Genomic DNA, 18,731 nt, shown 5'->3' on the forward strand with positions numbered 1-18,731 from the left:
ACTAATCTGGGGCTTTGTTCTTTTTCTAGAAAGTTCCAAGTTATGTTGGCAATCTGAGATTTTCCTTGTTTCTCCAAGTGGGCATGTATTGCTGTGAACTTCCCTCTTAGAACTGCTTTTGTTACATCCTATATATTTTGGTGTCATATTTTGGTTTTCATTTGTCTCTAGGTTTTTTATTTCTCTTTGATGACACACTGGTTGTTGAATAGCATGTTATTTAATCTTGTATTTGCTTTTTCCCATTTCCTTGTAATTAAGTTATAGTTGTATGCCACTGTGGTCTAGTTTCATACCAGAGATGCTTGATAGAATTTCCATTTTCTTTGTTGAGTCTTGGTTTGGGGCCTGATTTATTCTTGGGACATTCTACATACACTTAGGAATGTGTATTCTGCCTTTTAGATGGAATGTCCTGAGTATGTATGTGATGTCCATGTGGTATACAAGTCCAGTGTTTCTGTATTGATTCTTTTGTCTGGATGAATTATCCATTGACAAGAGTGGGATATTAAAGTCTCCTACTATTACCATATTGCTTTATCTCCCGTTAGGTCTGTTACTATCTGCAGACATCCATAAACTGAGCCACCCAGGTGCCCCTAGTCTTTGTTTTAAAGTCTGACTGGAGTATAGCTAATCCAGCTTTCTTTTTATTTCCATGGAGTATATTTCTGTCCCTTCCATTTTCAATTATTGGTAGGTATATTCTTACTGACATTTTGTTAATTGTTTTCTGTTTATTTTGTTCTCTGATCTTCTTTCACTGCTCCCTTGTGGTCTGATGGCTTTCTTTAGTGTTATGCTCAGATTCCTTTCTCATTTTCTTTTGTGTACTTACATTTTCCCCTTGTGGTTACCGTGAGGTTCACATAAAATATGTGATGTAAATAGCAGTCTGTTTCAAGTTGAGAGCTACTTAATTTTAGAAATCTTCTCTTTTATAAATCCTCCCTCAAAAATGAATGAGACAGCACCTCAGCAATTTTTCTTTCAGTAATAAAAAGTCTTTTCAACCAAATCACAATAGTCTTCCTTTGGGGTTTTTTTGGGCTTGATGATATGCCCTCCTCACAGCAAATTATCTATCACTCATGATTTGGGATCCACAGGCCCATAAAGCAGAGGAGAAAAAGAGACTAGAGAAATCTAATGTAAAGCGAATTTATTAAATCTTGAAAATATGTGATAGTCTTCAGGAAAGTTGTTCATTTTTCTTCAACAGAATTTCCAGAAGGGGAGCATTCATTTGCTTGCAAAGGCTATAATCTGTTCCTGGAGAAAAATGAAATAAAATGAATGATACTTGGACCCTGTTAAGGTGTGAGGGCAAGTGAAAAAACATTTTAAAATAATATATAGGGGCGCCTGGGTGGCTCAGTTCGTTAAGCATCCAACTCTTGATATCAGCTCCGGTCTTGGTATCAGGGTTGTGAGTTCAAGGCTCCATACTGGGAGTGGAGCCTACTTAAAAATAAAATACCCAAAATGATTAAAGCAAAAACTTAGCAAAGTCCCAGACAGATGCTCCTCTCAAGAGTTCCTCCAAAATGTCTTTAAATGGAAGTTTCTCAAGAAAGAAGCTGGTCAAGCAGCAAAAGGAGTTTAAGCGTCTTTTTTTTTTTTAAAGACTATTTATTTGAGAGAGAGATAAGCGGATTGCACTGAGTGCAGAGCCTGATGCAGGGCTTGATCTCACGACCCTGAGATCATGACCTGAGCCAAAATCAAGAGTTGGACACTAAGCTTAACCAAACTGAGCCACCCAGCTGCCCCTAAACAATCTTTATCTTTAAAGTGCCTATTCACTATTTTAAGTCCTCCCTCATGTAAAGTTACCGCTTAGATGTGGGCTCTACCCATGAGCCCAGCAAGGACTTTTTTGCTCATAACCAAGGGGGGAGGTATTCCTAAAAAGGTAATTTTACAGCCAAGAAAATTAATTCAAAGAAATTAAGAGTCATTGGCCAAGTCCTTCCTCAGTGAGCAAGACTCCTGGAGAGCCGTGAGTGACCTTACTTTGAGTGGAGACACTGCATTTGTGGCCTGCAAGCCCCATGTCCGGAGCAGCACCAGCGGAGTGGCCCTGGTGGAGTAGAGCCTTTTCAGTAGGTCAGTAGCAGCCAGAAGAGCAGTGTTGTGACGCTGTCGATCCGTTTCATAACTTGTGAGATGGCTCATAGAGCCTGGAGGCAGGAGGAAAGGTATAAATCTCTGATCTTACAATGAAGCTGTTTCCCAGTAAGCCAGACACACTGATGTCTACCACATCTGGCTATGGAGGGGCATTCTGGAGCCCGACCTTCCCCGACTATATGACCTCCGGATACTTCTCTGAGGCACCTGAATCCTTACCTAAGTCCTTCCCGTTGAAGGCTGCAGCACTGAGGTGACGGACCAAGCTGGAGACATCCCCAAAGCCCATGTTGACACCCTGTCCTGCAAGTGGATGGACTCTGTGGGCTGCATCCCTAAGAGGAAAGCCGAGTTCAGGTATGGCCTCCTGCAGCAGTGAGAAGACAGCCCTGCCTCGTTGTCATCTTACCCGATGAGAGCCAGCCGCGGGCGGACATACTCGGCAGCATGTCCCAAACCAAGTGGAAACAGCACTCGGCTTTTGGAATCCACCCGGGCTACACTTGGGGGCATCTGGCGAGCGGAAACCTTCGTGGGCTTCAGAAAGCCAACGGCGTACTGCAGCAGGCTGCCGGCTGAGTCGATGAGGTCTGTGTGGTTAGCATCACTCCACTGAGCAGCGTCAGCCACAAAGAGTGGAGATTCACCAGTGATTAAAAGGAAGTAAAAAAATCAGCAACGAAACCCATTTTATCCCTAAAGCCAAGTATTAATAGTACCTAACATGCCCAGACTGATGTAGACCATAGGTGGCACACCCCTTAAACAAAGGCAAAAAACCACAACTTCCTACCCTTCCCCACAGGTTTTAGAATCAAGCCAAACTGTCCCTGAGCTGCCCCTGCCTACCTGTGGCCTTCCACCCTGCACTTCACCTTAACCGTCCAAAACCATACAGCAGCCGCAGCGTAGCTCATTCTACAACATCCTCACCCCTGCCGTTCCTCCCTGTGCTTAGAACGTCCTTCTAATTCGCCGGGATGACCCTTCGGAGCACCAAGAAGCTGGGATCCTCCCTCCAAACCCTCCACTGGGGGTTTCCCTCTCTGTGCCTCCGTTAACATCCTGTGATGCGTTCACCAACTGTTGCTTCAGTAGCTTCCTCCCTCACTAGACTGTGAGGTTCCTGAGAGCAGGGGCTGTGTCTCATCTGTCTGCCTCCAGACAGATCCTACGAAGAAGGCACGCGGGATGTGTCAGTGATTGCCCTGCTCAGAAGCCCGTGGCAGGAGTACGTGCTAACTGACCAGCGGGGCAGCCTTCACCATTTGCCTTGGAAGCCACTTAGTATGTTCAGTTCCTGTCACTCCTGTTGCTGCTCTAGAGCAGGGATGCCTAAGTTCTTCAGTCTAAACTACTGAAGTCACTAGTGAGGTGGCAGTTTGGTGGTTAAAAGCACAGGTTCGAGGGGCCAGCCTGACCGCCAAACCCAGCTTTACCCCTGGCTCTCTGACTTTGGGCAAATAGCTACGAGCATGATAACAGCGCCCTCCTCGACGGGTCACTGCATTAAATGGACAGGTGCAACTCTTCACCTGTGCGTGGCACACAGTAAACGTTCCGTGAATCTTACTGATTGTTACTATTAGTGAATTCAGAGAGATGTGGTGTTTAAGCTCCGAAATTACTGCTGCCAACACTGAAGGCTGTGTCTACTCCAGAATAATCGTTACCATTTGTTGAGCACCTATAATGTACTAGGTGTGCTCCAAGCATCTTACATCAATTCTCTCATTTGAAAAATCTTTAGACTCGGGGCGCCTGGGTGGCTCCGTGGGTCAAAGCCTCTGCTTTCGGCTCAGGTCATGATCCCAGCGTCCTGGGATTGAGCCCCGCATCAGGCTCTCTGCTCGGTGGGGAGCCTGGTTCCTCCTCTCTCTCTGCCTGCTGCTCTGCCTACTTGTGATCTCTGTCTGTCAAATAAATAAAAATCTTTTTTAAAAAAATAATAAAAATCTTTAGACTTTCATTATTATTGTTATTAAACCCTGAGAGGCTGGTGATACTATCTCCATTTCCTAGGAGATTAACAGGCAGAAGCAGTACTGAACCCATGTCTGTCTACAAGACTTTCTCTTAAGCTCCCTGCTAAACTGTGCACAGCTCCTCCAAGAACACGTCTAACGAATCAGGCTTCAACGGTTCAGGTACTTCAAACCTAGTACAGCTATTCCAAATAAGCCAAGTAGTTACAGCTTCAAAAAAATAGGCCAATACTAACTACCGCCCACGCAGCTGTTTCAGTCAGCACGACAGCAGCCCACAACCATCAAAAAAGTACAGAAGTTATTAATTTGCGCTGTTTTGCATTTCCCTGAATGCCCTCCCATCCACATAGCCCAGATCAAACCACAGTTGTAGGGGCTGCTGGTTGGTTGTTCCTTTTCCCTTCATCAAACCACCTTTCCATACCTCCCCTACAACCCAGCATCAGCTGGACATGCTCATACTCACGAAGGCAGAGTTAACGGTATCCACGAACTTTTCTTCATCCATGCCGACGAGCTCCGCTGCGTGTTCATGGGATGTGGACCAAACCAAGGAACTCAAGGTGTCTGAGAGCTGTGTGAAAAGAACATCAATAGTAGAGCGCCTGGGGGGCTCAGTCAGATGATTTCGGCTCAGGTCATGATCTCAGGGCTGGGAGATCGAGCCCCAGGCAGGGCTCTATGCTCAGCAGGGAGACGGCTTAAGATCCTCTCCCTTCGCCCCTCCCCTCACTTGCAAGCCCCCAGCTCTAAAAAAGAAAAAAAGAACATCAATACTAAGGGCAAGACTTCTGTCCTTGGGAGCTCTCAGCCTTGAAGGGAGTAACGAGAAACAGTCTGGGCATATGCCCTCGAAACCAGAAAAAGACTGAGAGAAAGGGAAGCCCTAAGAGGAAGGCTGGGCACACTTAAGCAGACTGATTAGCTGGAAGGACTTCTTACCGGGAGCAGAGCAATGGGCCCCGAGGGAAGGAATCTCTGCCAAGCTACGTTGTTCTCTGTGGCCTACGACAGAGGAAGAGTTCTCACAAAAAATACTTAGTACCCACAAAACACGAGCAGGGGCCCCAGCTGGTGGGCTCAGGCTCTCACCTCCGACAAATGCAGAGTAGCCACGACAGCAGACTGATCGTAGTTCCAGCTGACATTCTGAATCCCAGCAGCCTGTCGCACGCCTGAGTTGTGACCATCTGCACCGATCTGCGTGGAAACGAGTCTGTCAAGTCTTACAACTCCTTAATACCCGAAACTTCCAGAAGTGTGTCTCTATCTCCTTAAGTTCTCTCTAGTTCCAGCTCTTGTTCACAAGCTCATCGGCACCGGGCAACTTATTATCACGCCCACACTCACAGCCCCTGGAGGGGGCAGCCTTACCTAGGTGACCCCAGTATCAACTAATGAACCAAAGCTGGACCTCGGTCCCGTGAGGCGCCAGCCATAGCCTAACTTGGCCAGATTCTCTTGATATTTGACCTAGAGGTTAACAAGGCAGGCACCGGAGCTGAACAGTCCTGCTGGGAGGTTAGGAATGGCTGCCCAATAGAAGGGGAAGCTGGCGAACAGAGAGAGACGTGGGAAACGTAGGGAGGTGAAGTGACTACAGGGCTCCTGCGAGGGCAAGAACCACCTCCGCTGCTGCTGCTGCTGCTGCCCCCCCATATCCCTTTTCTTTCAAGACCTAAGATGGTCCAGGAGACTGCTTCCTATACCGGATTTATTTTTTTTTTTTCTAAGATTTTATTTATTTGACAGAGATCACAAGTAGGCAGAGAGGCAGGCAGAGAGAGGATGGGGAAGCAGGCTCCCTGCTGAGCAGAGAGCCCAGTGTAGGGCTCGATCCCAGGACCTTGAGATCATGACCTGAGCTGAAGGCAGAGGCTTTAACCCACTGAACCACCCAGGCGCCCCTCTATACCGGATTTAAAAGACTATCTTGAGTTGGCCTGAGTGGGTACTGGTCCTAATAACCAAAAGCTTTGCCCAAAATTATAGCTTAAATCTAAAACGAAAGATCCTAGAGTCTAGGATAAGCTATGGATACTCAAGACCCCTGGCAAAACAAGAATTTTCAACTACCAACAATTTAGTCTGGAGGGTGCTGCCATCACCTAGGGTAATATGAACCCAAGGGCTGGAGTCTGCCATGGTGAAGGGGTAAGGCCAGGTACAGCCGACTGCTCTGCTCCTGTAGAGAACTGTCACCCGGTCTAGGAGGTCAGAGAGAGAAAACAAAACATCAGAAAGGCCCCCCACATGGGCTGAGGCAAAAATCGTACCTAAATCTAAAGCGAGCTCTCCGGATAGCGAGGTCTCATCATTTACTCCTAAACAAGAACAGTAACATCTAAAAAATAACTCCTATAATAAATGCTACAGTCTGAGCGCTGATAAATGACAGGGCCACAGGGTAAGTCAGTGTCCAAAATAAATAAGTAAATAATCAATCGGCCCTCACTGAATGACCAGCCTATGGCAGGGACTCTCTCTTCTCATCCCCACACCCCTGCTCTTCTAGGTTCGCTCTGTGCCTAAGTGACTGCACATGCTTTCAGAATCAACAGGGTGGGAATGCCAGGGGCTCAAAAAAGTTCTAGATTTCCTAAGATTTTTCCTGCCACTGGAAATCATTTTACTTTTCTGATCATAAAAATGATACGCTTTTGAAGTATGAACAACAAAGTTGTTTTTTTTTTTTAAGATTTTATTTGACAGAGAGAGATCACAAGTAGGCAGAGAGGCAGGCAGAGAGAGAGGAGGGGAAGCAGGCTCCCTGCTGAGCGGAGAGCCCGATGTGGGGCTTGATCCCAGGATCCTGAGACCACAACCTGAGCCGAAGGCAGAGGTTTTAACCCACTGAGCCACCCAGGTGCCCCAACAAAGGAAGATCTAAAAGGGAGGGAAAACATTACCCTTAATCATACCACTCAAGAGGCAACTACAGTTAAAGCTTTTCCATATAGCTTTCCAGGTTACTTCCTATGCATATAGATGTGTATGCACACACAGGATATGACCTACTTTTTTCGCCAATGTTATGGAACATGTTTCTAAGTGACTAAATATTTGGTCTAAATTATCTTTAAAAGTTGCACATAAGTGGGGCATCTGGTTGGCTCAGTAGAGCACAGGACTCTTGATCTCAGGGCTGTTGAGTTCAGGACCCATACTGGGTATAAAGATTTCTTAATAATCTGAAAAGGAATTTATATTCAGAATACATAAGTAACTCTTCTAAACTTTTCTTCAAAAAGAAAAAGATCACCCAGTTTTTATTTATTTATTTATTTTTAAAAAGATTTTTATTTATTTGACAGAGATTACAAGTAGGCAGAGGAGATAGGCAGAGAGAGAGGAGGAAGCAGGCTCCCCGTCGAACAGAGAGCCTGATGTGGGGCTTGATCCCAGGACCCCGGGACCATGACCCAAGCCGAAGGCAGAGGCTTTAACCCACTGAGCCACCCAGGAGCCCCTGACCCAGTTTTTAAATGGGCAAAAGATTCTGAATAGTCATTTCCCCAAATAGCCAATAAGCACAGGAAAAGATGGGAAATACAATCAAAACTATAGTAAGAGGGGCACCTGGGTGGCTCAGTGGGTTAAAGCCTCTGCCTTTGGCTCGGGTCATGATCTCAGGATCCTGGGATCGAGCCCCACATCGGGCTCCCTGCTCAGGGGGAGCCTGCTTCCCCCCACCCGACCCCCACCTCCCGCCTGCTGTTCTGCCTACTTGTGATCTGTCTGTCAAATAAATAAATACAATCTTAAAAAGAAAAAAAACACTACAATAAGATACCATTTCAGTCACTGGGATGGCTCTAATAAGAAAATAAGGAAAATGGGTGTTGGCAAGGATATGGAGCAACTGGTGCCCTTTTATATTACTGCTGGGAAAGGGAAATGCTGCAGCCTCTCTGAAGAAGTTCACAGTTTCTGAAAATGCTAAACATAGAATACATGACCCAGCAAGTCTACTCCAAAGTAGGCACCCAGAACAAGTGAGACCTATGTCCCCACAAAGACTTGTACCAAGTGTTCACAGCATTATTCACAACTGCCAGAAAGTGGGAACAACCCACTGTCCGTCAGCTAATGAATGGATGAACGAAATGCAGTGTATTCACACGAAGGAACACCATCTGGCGATACGAAGGAACACCATCTGGCGATAAAAAGGAACGGACTAACACAGGCGGCGACACGAACGGTTATCAAACATACGCTCGGTGAGAGCAACAGACATAAAACAACACACTGGGTATGATTCGATCTATACGAAATGTCCAGAAGAGGCAAATCCTGAGACCGAAAGTAGATCAGTGGTGCCAGGGGCTGCGGTTGGGAATGGGGAATGGCTGTAAAAGGACCTAAGATTTCTTTCTGAGGTGACAGAAATGTCCTAAAATGATACTGTGACTGTGGCCTAACTCTGTAAGTACACTAAAAACCACTGAACTGTACCCTTAAAATGGGTGAATTTTATGGTATATAAATTATTCCTGAATAAAACTGTTGGGTGAAAAAAAAAGAACCCTAAGATATCCAACAGAGGGTTCCTTTATGGTGGATATTTAATCTCCATAAAAGGAATTCTTTTTCCAATAAGGCCCAGAAAAATTCCAGGGCAATTCACCGTGCAGGGTAAAAGGAAGACGTGAGAAGTGGAAGCCTCACCTGACGCAGCCTCCAGCTGCTTGGTGAGCGCGCACATGATGACATCATTCTCCACTATGTAGCCCATGTCATCCAGATTATCCTTATCGAACATTATCAGCGCCTCTGAGCAGGCATCCCACACCTGGAAACACCGAAGGAAAATCTGTATTATAACCCAAGGAAGAGAAAATGTCTTGCTCCGATCAGAAACAATACTGCCTTCCCCAAGTGACAGCAGCAGGAAAATCACAGTGTCAGTTCCCCCAGCAGGAGACAGAAGGTGAGAAGAAACTTCTCTTGAGAATGCTTCCCCCCACTTCCTTAGACTGAATGGGAAGTTCCTGCTTCCACACGAAATATGGAGAATATGGATTCCAAGACACAGAAAAGAAGATGGACAAGCAAGATATCTTGCCAGAAGTGATAAAGGAGGCACCTGCATTCGCCGAAAGGCTCTGTATCTCATGTTGCAGATGTGGTCCCAGGCACCAAAACCTACGAGAGAAAGAAAGGATCCATGTATGGGCCAGAGCAAGTTCACGCGACATAGCCCTCCTGGACTCTGTCTCTCCAACCTATGAAGTAAGAGACTGTTTTCAGCATCCTCCAATGACAGAAAAATACTCTCATTTTTTCCTGTTTGATGCTAGGAGTTAAGCTACTCTGTTCCCAAGTTCAGATTATACAGCATGAAAAAAGACCCAGCTTTCATGATCAAAAAGTCAAATCTGGGGTGCCTGGGTGGCTCAGTCAGTCAAATGTCCAACTCGGTTGTAGCTCAGTTCATGACCTCAGGGTCCTGAGACTGAGCCCCACGTCAGGCTCTGCACTCTGTGGGAAGTCTGCTTGAGAGTCTCTCTCCCTCCGTCCCCCAACCAAATTTTTTTTTTTTTAAGTCAAATCAAATTAAAGTTAGGGAAAATAAAAAAGGAAACCAAACCCGTATTTTTTTCATCATCCTACAGAAGTTAGAAACTCTCTGGGGTAGCCGGCTGGCTCAGTCAGAAGTGCATAGCAACTCTTGACCTTGGGGTTCTGAGTTTGAACCCCACAGTGGGTGGAGAGATTACTTAAAAATAAACTCTTAAATTTTTAAAAGACGGTCTTTTAACTTTTTTTTTTTTTTAACCCCATAGCACTGAACAGATTTATTCAGTGTGGACACATTTAGTGAGCCAGACACAATTCTAGGTACTGAGCATAAAGTGTGAAACCAAAGTTCCTGCCCTCTGCAGCTAATATTCTGGTTGGAGAGATAGACAGTAAAAAAAAAAACACCAAAACAATGACGTAATACATTGTCAGGTTAGTACTAAGTGCTACAAAGAAAAATAAAGCAGTATAGGGGGCTAAAAAGTGATGGGAGAGTCTAATTTTTGACTCTCTAATTTTGGCAGCTCTAGCTAGGAGAGTCCGAGGGAGTAACATCTGGCAGAGACCTACAGACAGTTTGCTAATGAGTTCCATGTGCACACACTGATTTACACTCAAAAGCATTTAGCATCCAAACTCCCTAGATCCCAAGAGGGCAGAGTCTGGGAATGAAGAGGGCACTCCTACTGGAAACCAATGGTCATAATTAGTTCCTACAGTTTCAATTCCACCAATTCATAATGACTGACCCAACATCACAAACAAAGTCCTCAGCCTGGGAGGTGACACTGTAAGGGGGTCATCTTCAACGATGCACTAGATTACCACACCAACCCCCTCCTCACAGGATGCTCCAGAGCCTCTGCCCTATGGGACACACTGGAAAGCCAGGAGAGACAAGAGGCTGGTTCTGTGAAAGATCTACTCACTACTGAGAAGGGTTGCAGAGCCAGGGGAAATGGAGCTGACTCTGTTGCTGTAAGTTTCTGGCAACTTCTCCCATACTTTCTTTGGACCTGCTTCTAGCAACAGGATTTTCTTGCCACTAAAGTGAATATCATGTCCTAAAAAAAGAAAAAAGAAAAAAAAAAGAGGAATCAACATTTTATATCATAGTGGGAAAATCAGAATTTCTTCCCTTTCTGACTTCTAAGAGAAGCACGAGATTAACTAATTGCTTTGTCCTTAGGATACAAGTTTCTCACATGGCACACAAAAAGGAAACACCACACAAAATCCTAAGCAGCAGCTTATACCATTATTTCAACCATGTGAATCACCTGCGCATGACTGCCCAGGTTTCTCTTAACAGTCCAACACCGGCCATGTGCAAAGAAGCAAATAATGACAAAACTCACAAGGAGCCAGTAGAATTCCCTAGAAAGGAAGAACGAAGTAAAAGAGAAAGGGTGAAGTATTTAGACACCAGATTTTTTTTTTTTAATTGCCAACTGTTTATTCAGGCCCAGAACAGGTGACCAGTGACATGCAGTTTGCCTGGGCCCACGGCAGACTGACCTGCGCCGCCAGCCCTGCTGGTGAGCAAAGGCGTTCTCAGAGGATGCCTGTGCGAAGGGTACAGGCCCTGGGGGAAGAGAGTGGGAGAAGGGCAGGGCCCAGTGTCCAGGACACCAGATATTTCTAATGTTTAAACTGTTAAGCCACTAAAAATTACAAATCCTGTTCAACAGGAAAATGGAATATTTTTTTTAAAGATTTTATTTATTTATTTGACAGAGAGAGAGACAGATCACAGGTAGGCAGGGAGGCAGACAGAGAGAGGAGGAAGCAGGCTCTCCGAGGAGCAGAGAGCCAGACGCGGGGCTCAATCCCAGGACCCTGGGATCATGACCTGAGCCGAAGGCAGAGGCTTTAACCCACTGAGCCACCCAGGCGCCCCAAAAATGGAATATTTAATAAGCGAAATTTGGTGTGGCCTCGAGATTGAATCAAAGATAAAGAATTATTTGTAAAAGAAAAGGAGCCCCCAAATACATCAATTGTACCTATAAATCTGGTCCTCAAACATTGGTATAGGGAAGTAAAAAGGGGACTTGGGGACTTCAGTACTGGGTGCCTGCAGCCCAGACACAGTCCCTCCACCGTGTCCCAAGGAAAGACACGGAAACAGTAAGCAGAGAGCTGCTGCAGCCAAGAAAGGAGAAAAAAAAATGTGACAGGGTTATTAGAAACACTGTAGGTTTTACTTAGTAATGATGACAACCCCACATTTTTTGTTATCTAAAGAAGAGTGGCATTATTTTAAGATGCAACTAGGGAGTGTGAAAGTCAAGGTCACTCTGGTGAACAGGCGGTGAGCTGCGCCAAGACTACCATGGTCACATGCCCCACCCCCCACCGCCATGCAGCGCTGCTGTTTTGCACTGGAGGATGGGAACAGCCCCGTCCCCGGAGAGGAATGCCTTCTGTCCATCACCCCTCTTCGCTTCCAGGGTCGGCTCCACCGGAATGCCCACCAGACTGCCTCCTCCCTCTGGATCCTACTCACTCACGTCTCCCCTCCCCGGCAGGGCTATTTACAAAGCTATCTCTATTGCTACATTCTAAATTCCCTGGGGGCAGGAACCATTTCTTTTGTTATGGCTAATATTCCCAGCAACAAACTTTCGATCTCCCCAATCCATAGATACCCAACAGACATTTTTGTTAAATGAGAGACAAGGGAACTAACAGGACTAAAATACAGTCAGGTTCAATATTTTATTTTTTAGCTATTTAACATTTTAGAAAACTCAGCTGGAGAAAAAAATACTACAGAGTGCAATTTACAAATAACAATGTGAGAGGGAAATACAGATGTTTCAGCCTGAAACATAAACTCCCGTGGGTTTGTAGAAGAATCGAGGGAAACAAACCGACTTAAGGGGAAACACGAAGAGCCTACTGAAAAACTTGCACTTTTAAAGCAGCTGCTAAAATTAAGTGCTCGCTGATTGTGCACCTGGGTGGCTGTCATTAAGCATCTGCCTTTAGCTCAAATTGAGATCCCAGGGTCCTGGGATCAAGCCCCACATAGGGCTCCCTGCTTGGTGGAAATCCTGCTTCCCTCCTCCCACTCCCCCTGCTTGTGTTTCCTCTCTCGCTGTTTCTCCCTCTGTCAAAGAAAATCTTTAAAAATAAATAAATAAATAAAGCAGCCATTGGAATAAAAAGTAAGGCTGATCACCATATAAACTACTGACAATATTCTCTGGGATACACGCTGTGATGATCAAGGGGAAACACAAAATTTCCCGCTCAGAGTTCACTTGACTGAACAAGAGAAAACACTCCCAATGCCACACCTGCCTCTGAAAGGCTGAGGATCTGCCCAAGGTCCCAGACACTGTTGTCCAGCGAGGCTTGCTCACTGAATAATTCATGTGAAAGATTCCAGTGGCGCCTGGGTGGCTCAGTCTTTAAGCATCCACCTTCGGCCACGGTCATGATCCCAGGGTCCTGGGATTGAGCCCCACATCGGGCTCCCTGCTCAGTGGGGAGCCTGCTTCTCCCCCTCCCACTCCCCCTGCTTGTGTTCGCCCTCGGGCGCATGCTTTCTCTCTCTCTCTCTCTTTCGCTGTTTCTTTGTCAAATATATAAAATCTTAAAAAAAAAAAAAAAAAGATTCCAAACCTTCCAGAGTTTTTTGTTTGTTTTTTTTTTTTTAAAGATTTTATTTATTTATTTGACAGAGAGAGATCACAAGTAGGCAGAGAGGCAGGCAGAGAGAGAGAGAGAGAGAGAGAGAGGGAAGCAGGCTCCCTGCTGAGCAGAGAGCCCGATGCGGGACTCGATCCCAGGACCCCGAGATCATGACCTGAGCCGAAGGCAGCGGCTTAACCCACTGAGCCACCCAGGCGCCCCCTTCCAGAGTTTTAACTTTCATGTTTAACATTTATTATTTTCTTCGCTTTTTAAGGAAATTGGCCCGTGTGTGAATTTTCTTTTGTTAACCTGTGTTTGGTAGTTTTGACTTAGAGCAGAAATTGTCACAACCCAGGGGTGCCTGGGTGGCTCAGTGGGTTAAGTATCTGCGTTTGGCTCAGGTCATGATCCCAGGGTCCCGGGATGGAGCCCCACATGGGGCTCTCTGCTCAGCGGGGAGCCTGCTTCCCCCCTTCTCTCTCTGCCTGCTTGTGATCTTTCTCTCTCTGTCAAATAAATAAATAAAATCTTAAAAAAAAAAGAAAGAAAAAGAAAAAAGAAATTGCCACAACCTAGTGCACTCTGGCTCCTGACCTCTTTTGTAGACTTATACCAAGAAGTCTGCATTATAACTGTTTAACAGTCAGTCTTGACTTTGAGGATATATACTTCTGTGGAAGGGATGGAAAAAAGGAACAATTACAATACAGAATTCTACGTCTGAGTTTACAAAACAAAGCACTGCTGCTCTCCCTCCTTGAGGCGTTGGACAAGAGGGTAAGATAAAGAACAAACAAGGAAGGAAGGAAGTTAAATACAAATATTAACACTAAAGTTTTAGGAAGGCTAGAAATTTTTCCAGGTAGATATCATACAAAATTATATAAAAAGTTGGGGCGTCTGGGTGGCTCAGTTGGTTAAGCGACTGCCTTCGGCTCAGGTCATGATCCAGGAGTCCTGGGATCAAGTCCCGCTTTGGGCTCCCTGCTCCATGGGGAGTCTGCTCCTCCCTCTGACCTTCCCCCTCTTGTGATCTCTCTCACTCTCTCTTTCTCTCTCTCAAAGAAATAAAAATTTTTTTTTAAAAGTTAAGTAAAGTCACTATAAGAAAATTCAGTTCTTCCGCTGCTTCTCTTTCTCAAAGTGTGGCCTCCCGGCATCCACTCTGCAGGTATCTGTCGGAAGTCCAAGCTCCTGGGCCCCACCTGGAAAAACCCAATTAGTCACTGCAAGCGAAACCTGGAATCCTCATTTTTAAAACATGCCCCACAAACTGGTAATGGGGGACTGTCTTCAAGGAGAACTGGGCGGTAAAAATAAAAAACGGAAGTCTTACTTTACATCCTTTACGCTGTATGCTCTATACCCTTTGTATTTAGGAACTCAAAATCCCCTTTGAATTTTCTGTATGTGCCTTATTCAACACCTCCAAAGAAAACAAAAACTCCAGCTGATTCTTAAATGCACTCAAGCTTGAGAACCACTGTTTTAGCCCAGTGACCAGTAGGTACAACCAAAATGGCTGTCAGGAAGCAACTCTGCCAGAGTTCTGTGTCTCAGAAAAGTTTTCTATCTCCCAATTACCAACTTTTTTTTTTTTTAATTTATTTGACAGAGAGATCACAAGTAGGCAGAGAGGCAGGCAGAGAGGGAGGGGAGGTAAGCAGGCTCCCCGCCGAGCAGAGAACCCCATGTGGGGCTCGATCCCAGGACCCTGAGATCATGACCTGAGCTGAAGGCAGAACTTAACCCACTGAGCCACCCAGGTGCTCCCCAATTACCAACTTTTGCGTGCAAGCCACTTAACCTGAGTTTTAACTTCCTTGTCTGCACAATTTACAATCAAGATTGTAGAGATTAAGTGGATGCAACGCGTATCAATCAGACTTCAATTAAAAAACATTATGACCCAGTGCAGCTGTTTCTGCCCATGAGTCCTGTCCCCTTGCTTCAATAAAACCACCCTTTTGCACCCCCTCAAAAAAAATTATGAGGATTAAGTAAAAATGTTATGCAAAATACTTTTTTAAAAAGATTTTATTTATTTATTTGACAGAGACACAGCGAGAGAGGGAATACAAGCAAGCAGAGTGGGAGAGGGAGAACCAGGCTTCCACAGAGCAGGGAGCCCGATGCGGGGACTCCACCCCAGCACCCTGGGATCATGACCTGAGCTGAAGGCAGATGCTTAGCGACTGAGCCACCCAGGTCCCCTATGCAAAATACTTTAAAAGATGCCTATCCATAACAAGTACTCAATAACTGATGACTATGTTTCTTATAATGACTTTGATAAGTTGATTAGTTCATATAAAGCGTTGTTTCCCATCAGTATCCCAAAAGGGAGCCACCCTAGGGGAGATGTGATTGTCACACCTTATTCTTAAGTCAACAAAGACTTTTATATTATTAGTGATCTTTAATTTGTGAGGTCAGAAAACTCAGATCCAATTTCTGCAAGTCACTATACAATTGTTAAAACCAAAAGATCTGGGGGCACCTGAGTGGGGTCAGTTGCTTGAGGGTCTGGCTCTTGATTTTGGCTCAGGTCATGATCTCAGGGTCCTGGGATCCAGCCCCGCATTAGTCTCTGCATTCAGGGGAAAATCTCCTTTTCTCCCTCTTCCTCTGCCTCTTCTCTCCCCACATCCACCCCCTGTCCTATGCGTGCACACGCTCTCTCAGATAAATCTTTTTAAAAAGGGCGTAAGAACTGGAGTTTGGTGACCTGTGTTCAAGTTCTCAGTCTACTATCAGTTTGCTATTAAGACTCTGGTCTTTATGGGCGCCTGGGTGGCTCAGTCGTTAAGCGTCTGCCTCTGGCTCAGGTCATGATCCCAGGGTCCTGGGATGGAGCCTGGCATCGGGCTCCCTGCTCCGAGGGAAGCCTGCTTCTCCCTCTCCTACTTCCCCTACTTGTGTTTCCTCTCTCACTGTGTCTCTGTCAAATAAATAAATAAATAAATAAATAAATAAATAAATAAATAAAATCTTAAAAAAAAAAAAAAACCACTCTGGTCCTTACTTACTTAACTTACTAAGCAAGTTTCCTCACATAAAATATGAAAACAGTGTATCACAGTGAAGTGAACCACACTAAAGTACACATGTAAAAGCAAAGTCCTCACCTCACCTAACACACACAGTTTAAACCAAGTGGATCACAGACTTAAATCCAAAAGCTAAAACTACAAAACTCTTAGAACCCAAGAATGAATCTTCATGACTTTGGGTTAGCTAATGATTTCCTAGGTATGACACCAAAAGTGTAAGTGGTAAAAACTTGACAAGTTGAACTTTATCAATATTAAAAACTTCTGTGTTTCAAAGGACACCACCGAGAAAATGAAAAGGCAACCCAAAAATGAGAGAAAACATTTGCAAATCATTTAGCTGTTAAAGGACCTGTGCCCAGATTAAACGGTCAAACAAAAACAACTCTTAGAACTCAATAATAAAAAGACAAATTGCCCAAAATGGGCAAAGGGAGGTGTCTCGCTGGCTCAGTTGACAGAGCATGCAACTCTTGATCGTGGGCTCCTGAGTTCAAACCCCACAATGGAGAAGAAATTACTTTAAAAAATCAAAATAAGGGGGCGCCTGGGTGGCTCAGTAGGTTAAAGCCTCTGCCTTTGGCTCAGGTCATGATCCCAGGGTCCTGTGATCGAGCCCCGCATCGGGCTGTCTGCTCAGCAGGGAGCCTGCTTCCTCCTCTCTCTCTGCCTGCCTCTCTGCCTACTTGTGATCTCTCTCTGTGTCAAATAAATAAATAAAATCTTTCAAAAAAATAATAATAATTTTTAAAAAAATCAAAATAAGGGGCGCCTGGGTGGTTCAGTGGGTTAAAGCCTCTGCCTTCGGCTCAGGTCATGATCCCAGGGTCCTGGGATCGAGCCCCATGCTGGGCTCTCTGCTCAACGGCAAGCCTGCCTCCTCCTCTCTCTCTCTGCCTGCCTCTCTGCCTACTTGTGATCTCTGTCAAATAAATAAATAAAATCTTTAAAAAAAATCAAAATAAGATGGCAAAGGTTCTGAACAGGCATTTCTTCAAAGATAAACAAATAACCATATGAAAGGATATTCGACATCATTAAGTCATTAGGGAAATTCAAATCAAAGCAGGAGACACCACTTCATACCCACCAGGATGACTATAAACAAAAATACAACAGCAAGTGCTGTCCAGGATGTGGAAAAACTGGAACCCTCATACAGCTGGTGGGAATGTAAAATGGTGCAGCCACCTTGGAATACCATTTGGCAGTTCTTCCAAACACAGAGTTACCAGTATGTGACCCAGCAATTCCAGTCCTAGAAATGGATATATCCAAGTAATCAAAAATGTATGTTTACAATAAACCCTGTACCAAATTAATAGCATTATTCAAAACAGTCCGGAAGTGGAAACAACCCAAACATCCATCAACTAATAAATGCATAAACCAAATGTAGGACATCCACACAACGCAGAATTACTCAACTATAAAACGTGCTGGTGCACACCTTGGATGAACCTTTAAGACATTAAGCAGAATCCAAGTATATGAAAATGTCAGGAAGAAGTAAATCTGTAGAGACAAAAAGTTCACAAGCGGTTGCCTAGGGCTGAGGCGCTTTGGGGGGAAATGGGAGACTGCTAATCGGTTCCTGTTTCTTTTGGGGGTGATAAAAAATGTTCTAATATTCATGATGGTGGTGGATGCACAACCTGTTAATATACTAAAAACCACTGTATGCTTAAAGGGGGTGAACCTTATGGTATGCAATTATATCTCAAAGAAGTTATATACTAAAAGAAACGAAACGCCTAGCCCGATACAATGCCTGATAACTTCCAACTGTGTCCGTTCCTAAATAACAACCGGCGGGATTCAGCAGGATTCCTAAAGACCCTCCCACTTTTGACCCTTCGGAACCCAGAAGGACCACGCGCTTGGCGTGGGGCTCCTCTCGGCAGGGGAAAGAGCACAGGAGCTCAGGGCTCCCATGGTCCTCACAGTTGCTCCACGGCCGACCTCCCCGTCAATACCTGCTTGGAGCTCCGCTTACCCAAGGCACAGGCCATGGCGGCACCCACCAGGCCTCCGCCCGACACCACCACATCGTACAGCGTGTCTGCCTTGGCGCCGGACCACCTCCGGCAGGACAGCAGCGGGCCTCTCCCAGCCGCCGCAGGGGCAGCCCTCCACCGGCTCACAGCCAGGCGGGCCGCCATGGTGCTGACCTGCAACGAACTTGACGCACCACTAGGCCCTCCTTTTGCTGCGCTTCCGGAACAGAGCCCTCCAGTCACAAGGTACTTCCGCCCGGGCCTCAGAACCGGAAATAGAACCCGCAAAGACTAGGCCAATCAGAAAATGACTCTTGACAACTTGGGCGGGAAAGATCAGAAGTTCCCTGGGAAGGGGGACTGGCTCAGGCATACGCCTGGGAGCC

The 18,731-nt window shown here is 45.5% G+C and overlaps 1 protein-coding gene across 1 annotated transcript; it reads right to left on the reverse strand.

The window, feature by feature from the left end:
- Nucleotides 1-399: 399 nt before the first annotated feature.
- On the reverse strand, nucleotides 400-18,553 carry COQ6 (coenzyme Q6, monooxygenase). Its single transcript, XM_046009579.1, has 12 exons — nucleotides 18,345-18,553; nucleotides 10,580-10,714; nucleotides 9,214-9,272; nucleotides 8,796-8,919; nucleotides 6,201-6,331; nucleotides 5,217-5,324; nucleotides 5,067-5,129; nucleotides 4,591-4,698; nucleotides 2,546-2,748; nucleotides 2,356-2,471; nucleotides 2,020-2,186; nucleotides 400-1,275 (listed from the first exon to the last, which is right to left on the reverse strand). The coding sequence occupies exons 1-12, from the start codon at nucleotides 18,508-18,510 to the stop codon at nucleotides 1,246-1,248; spliced, it is 1,410 nt and encodes a 469-aa protein (XP_045865535.1). The 5' UTR covers nucleotides 18,511-18,553; the 3' UTR covers nucleotides 400-1,245.
- Between the last annotated feature and the right edge of the window lie 178 nt (nucleotides 18,554-18,731).

Source organism: Meles meles, chromosome 6 (assembly GCF_922984935.1).
Source record: "Meles meles chromosome 6, mMelMel3.1 paternal haplotype, whole genome shotgun sequence".
Lineage (NCBI taxonomy): Eukaryota > Metazoa > Chordata > Mammalia > Carnivora > Mustelidae > Meles > Meles meles.

Bases quoted from the DNA above. Each gene is read 5' to 3' on its own strand.
- COQ6 (XM_046009579.1), bottom strand. From the start codon at position 18,510: ATGGCGGCCCGCCTGGCTGTGAGCCGGTGGAGGGCTGCCCCTGCGGCG. The intron at 6,332-8,795 runs GTGAGGCTTCCA...CTGACCTCCTAG, and splicing joins GCAGCTGGAGGCTGCGTCAG to ACCGGGTGACAGTTCTCTAC. The intron at 2,472-2,545 runs GTAAGATGACAA...CTTTCCTCTTAG, and splicing joins CCGCGGCTGGCTCTCATCGG to GGATGCAGCCCACAGAGTCC.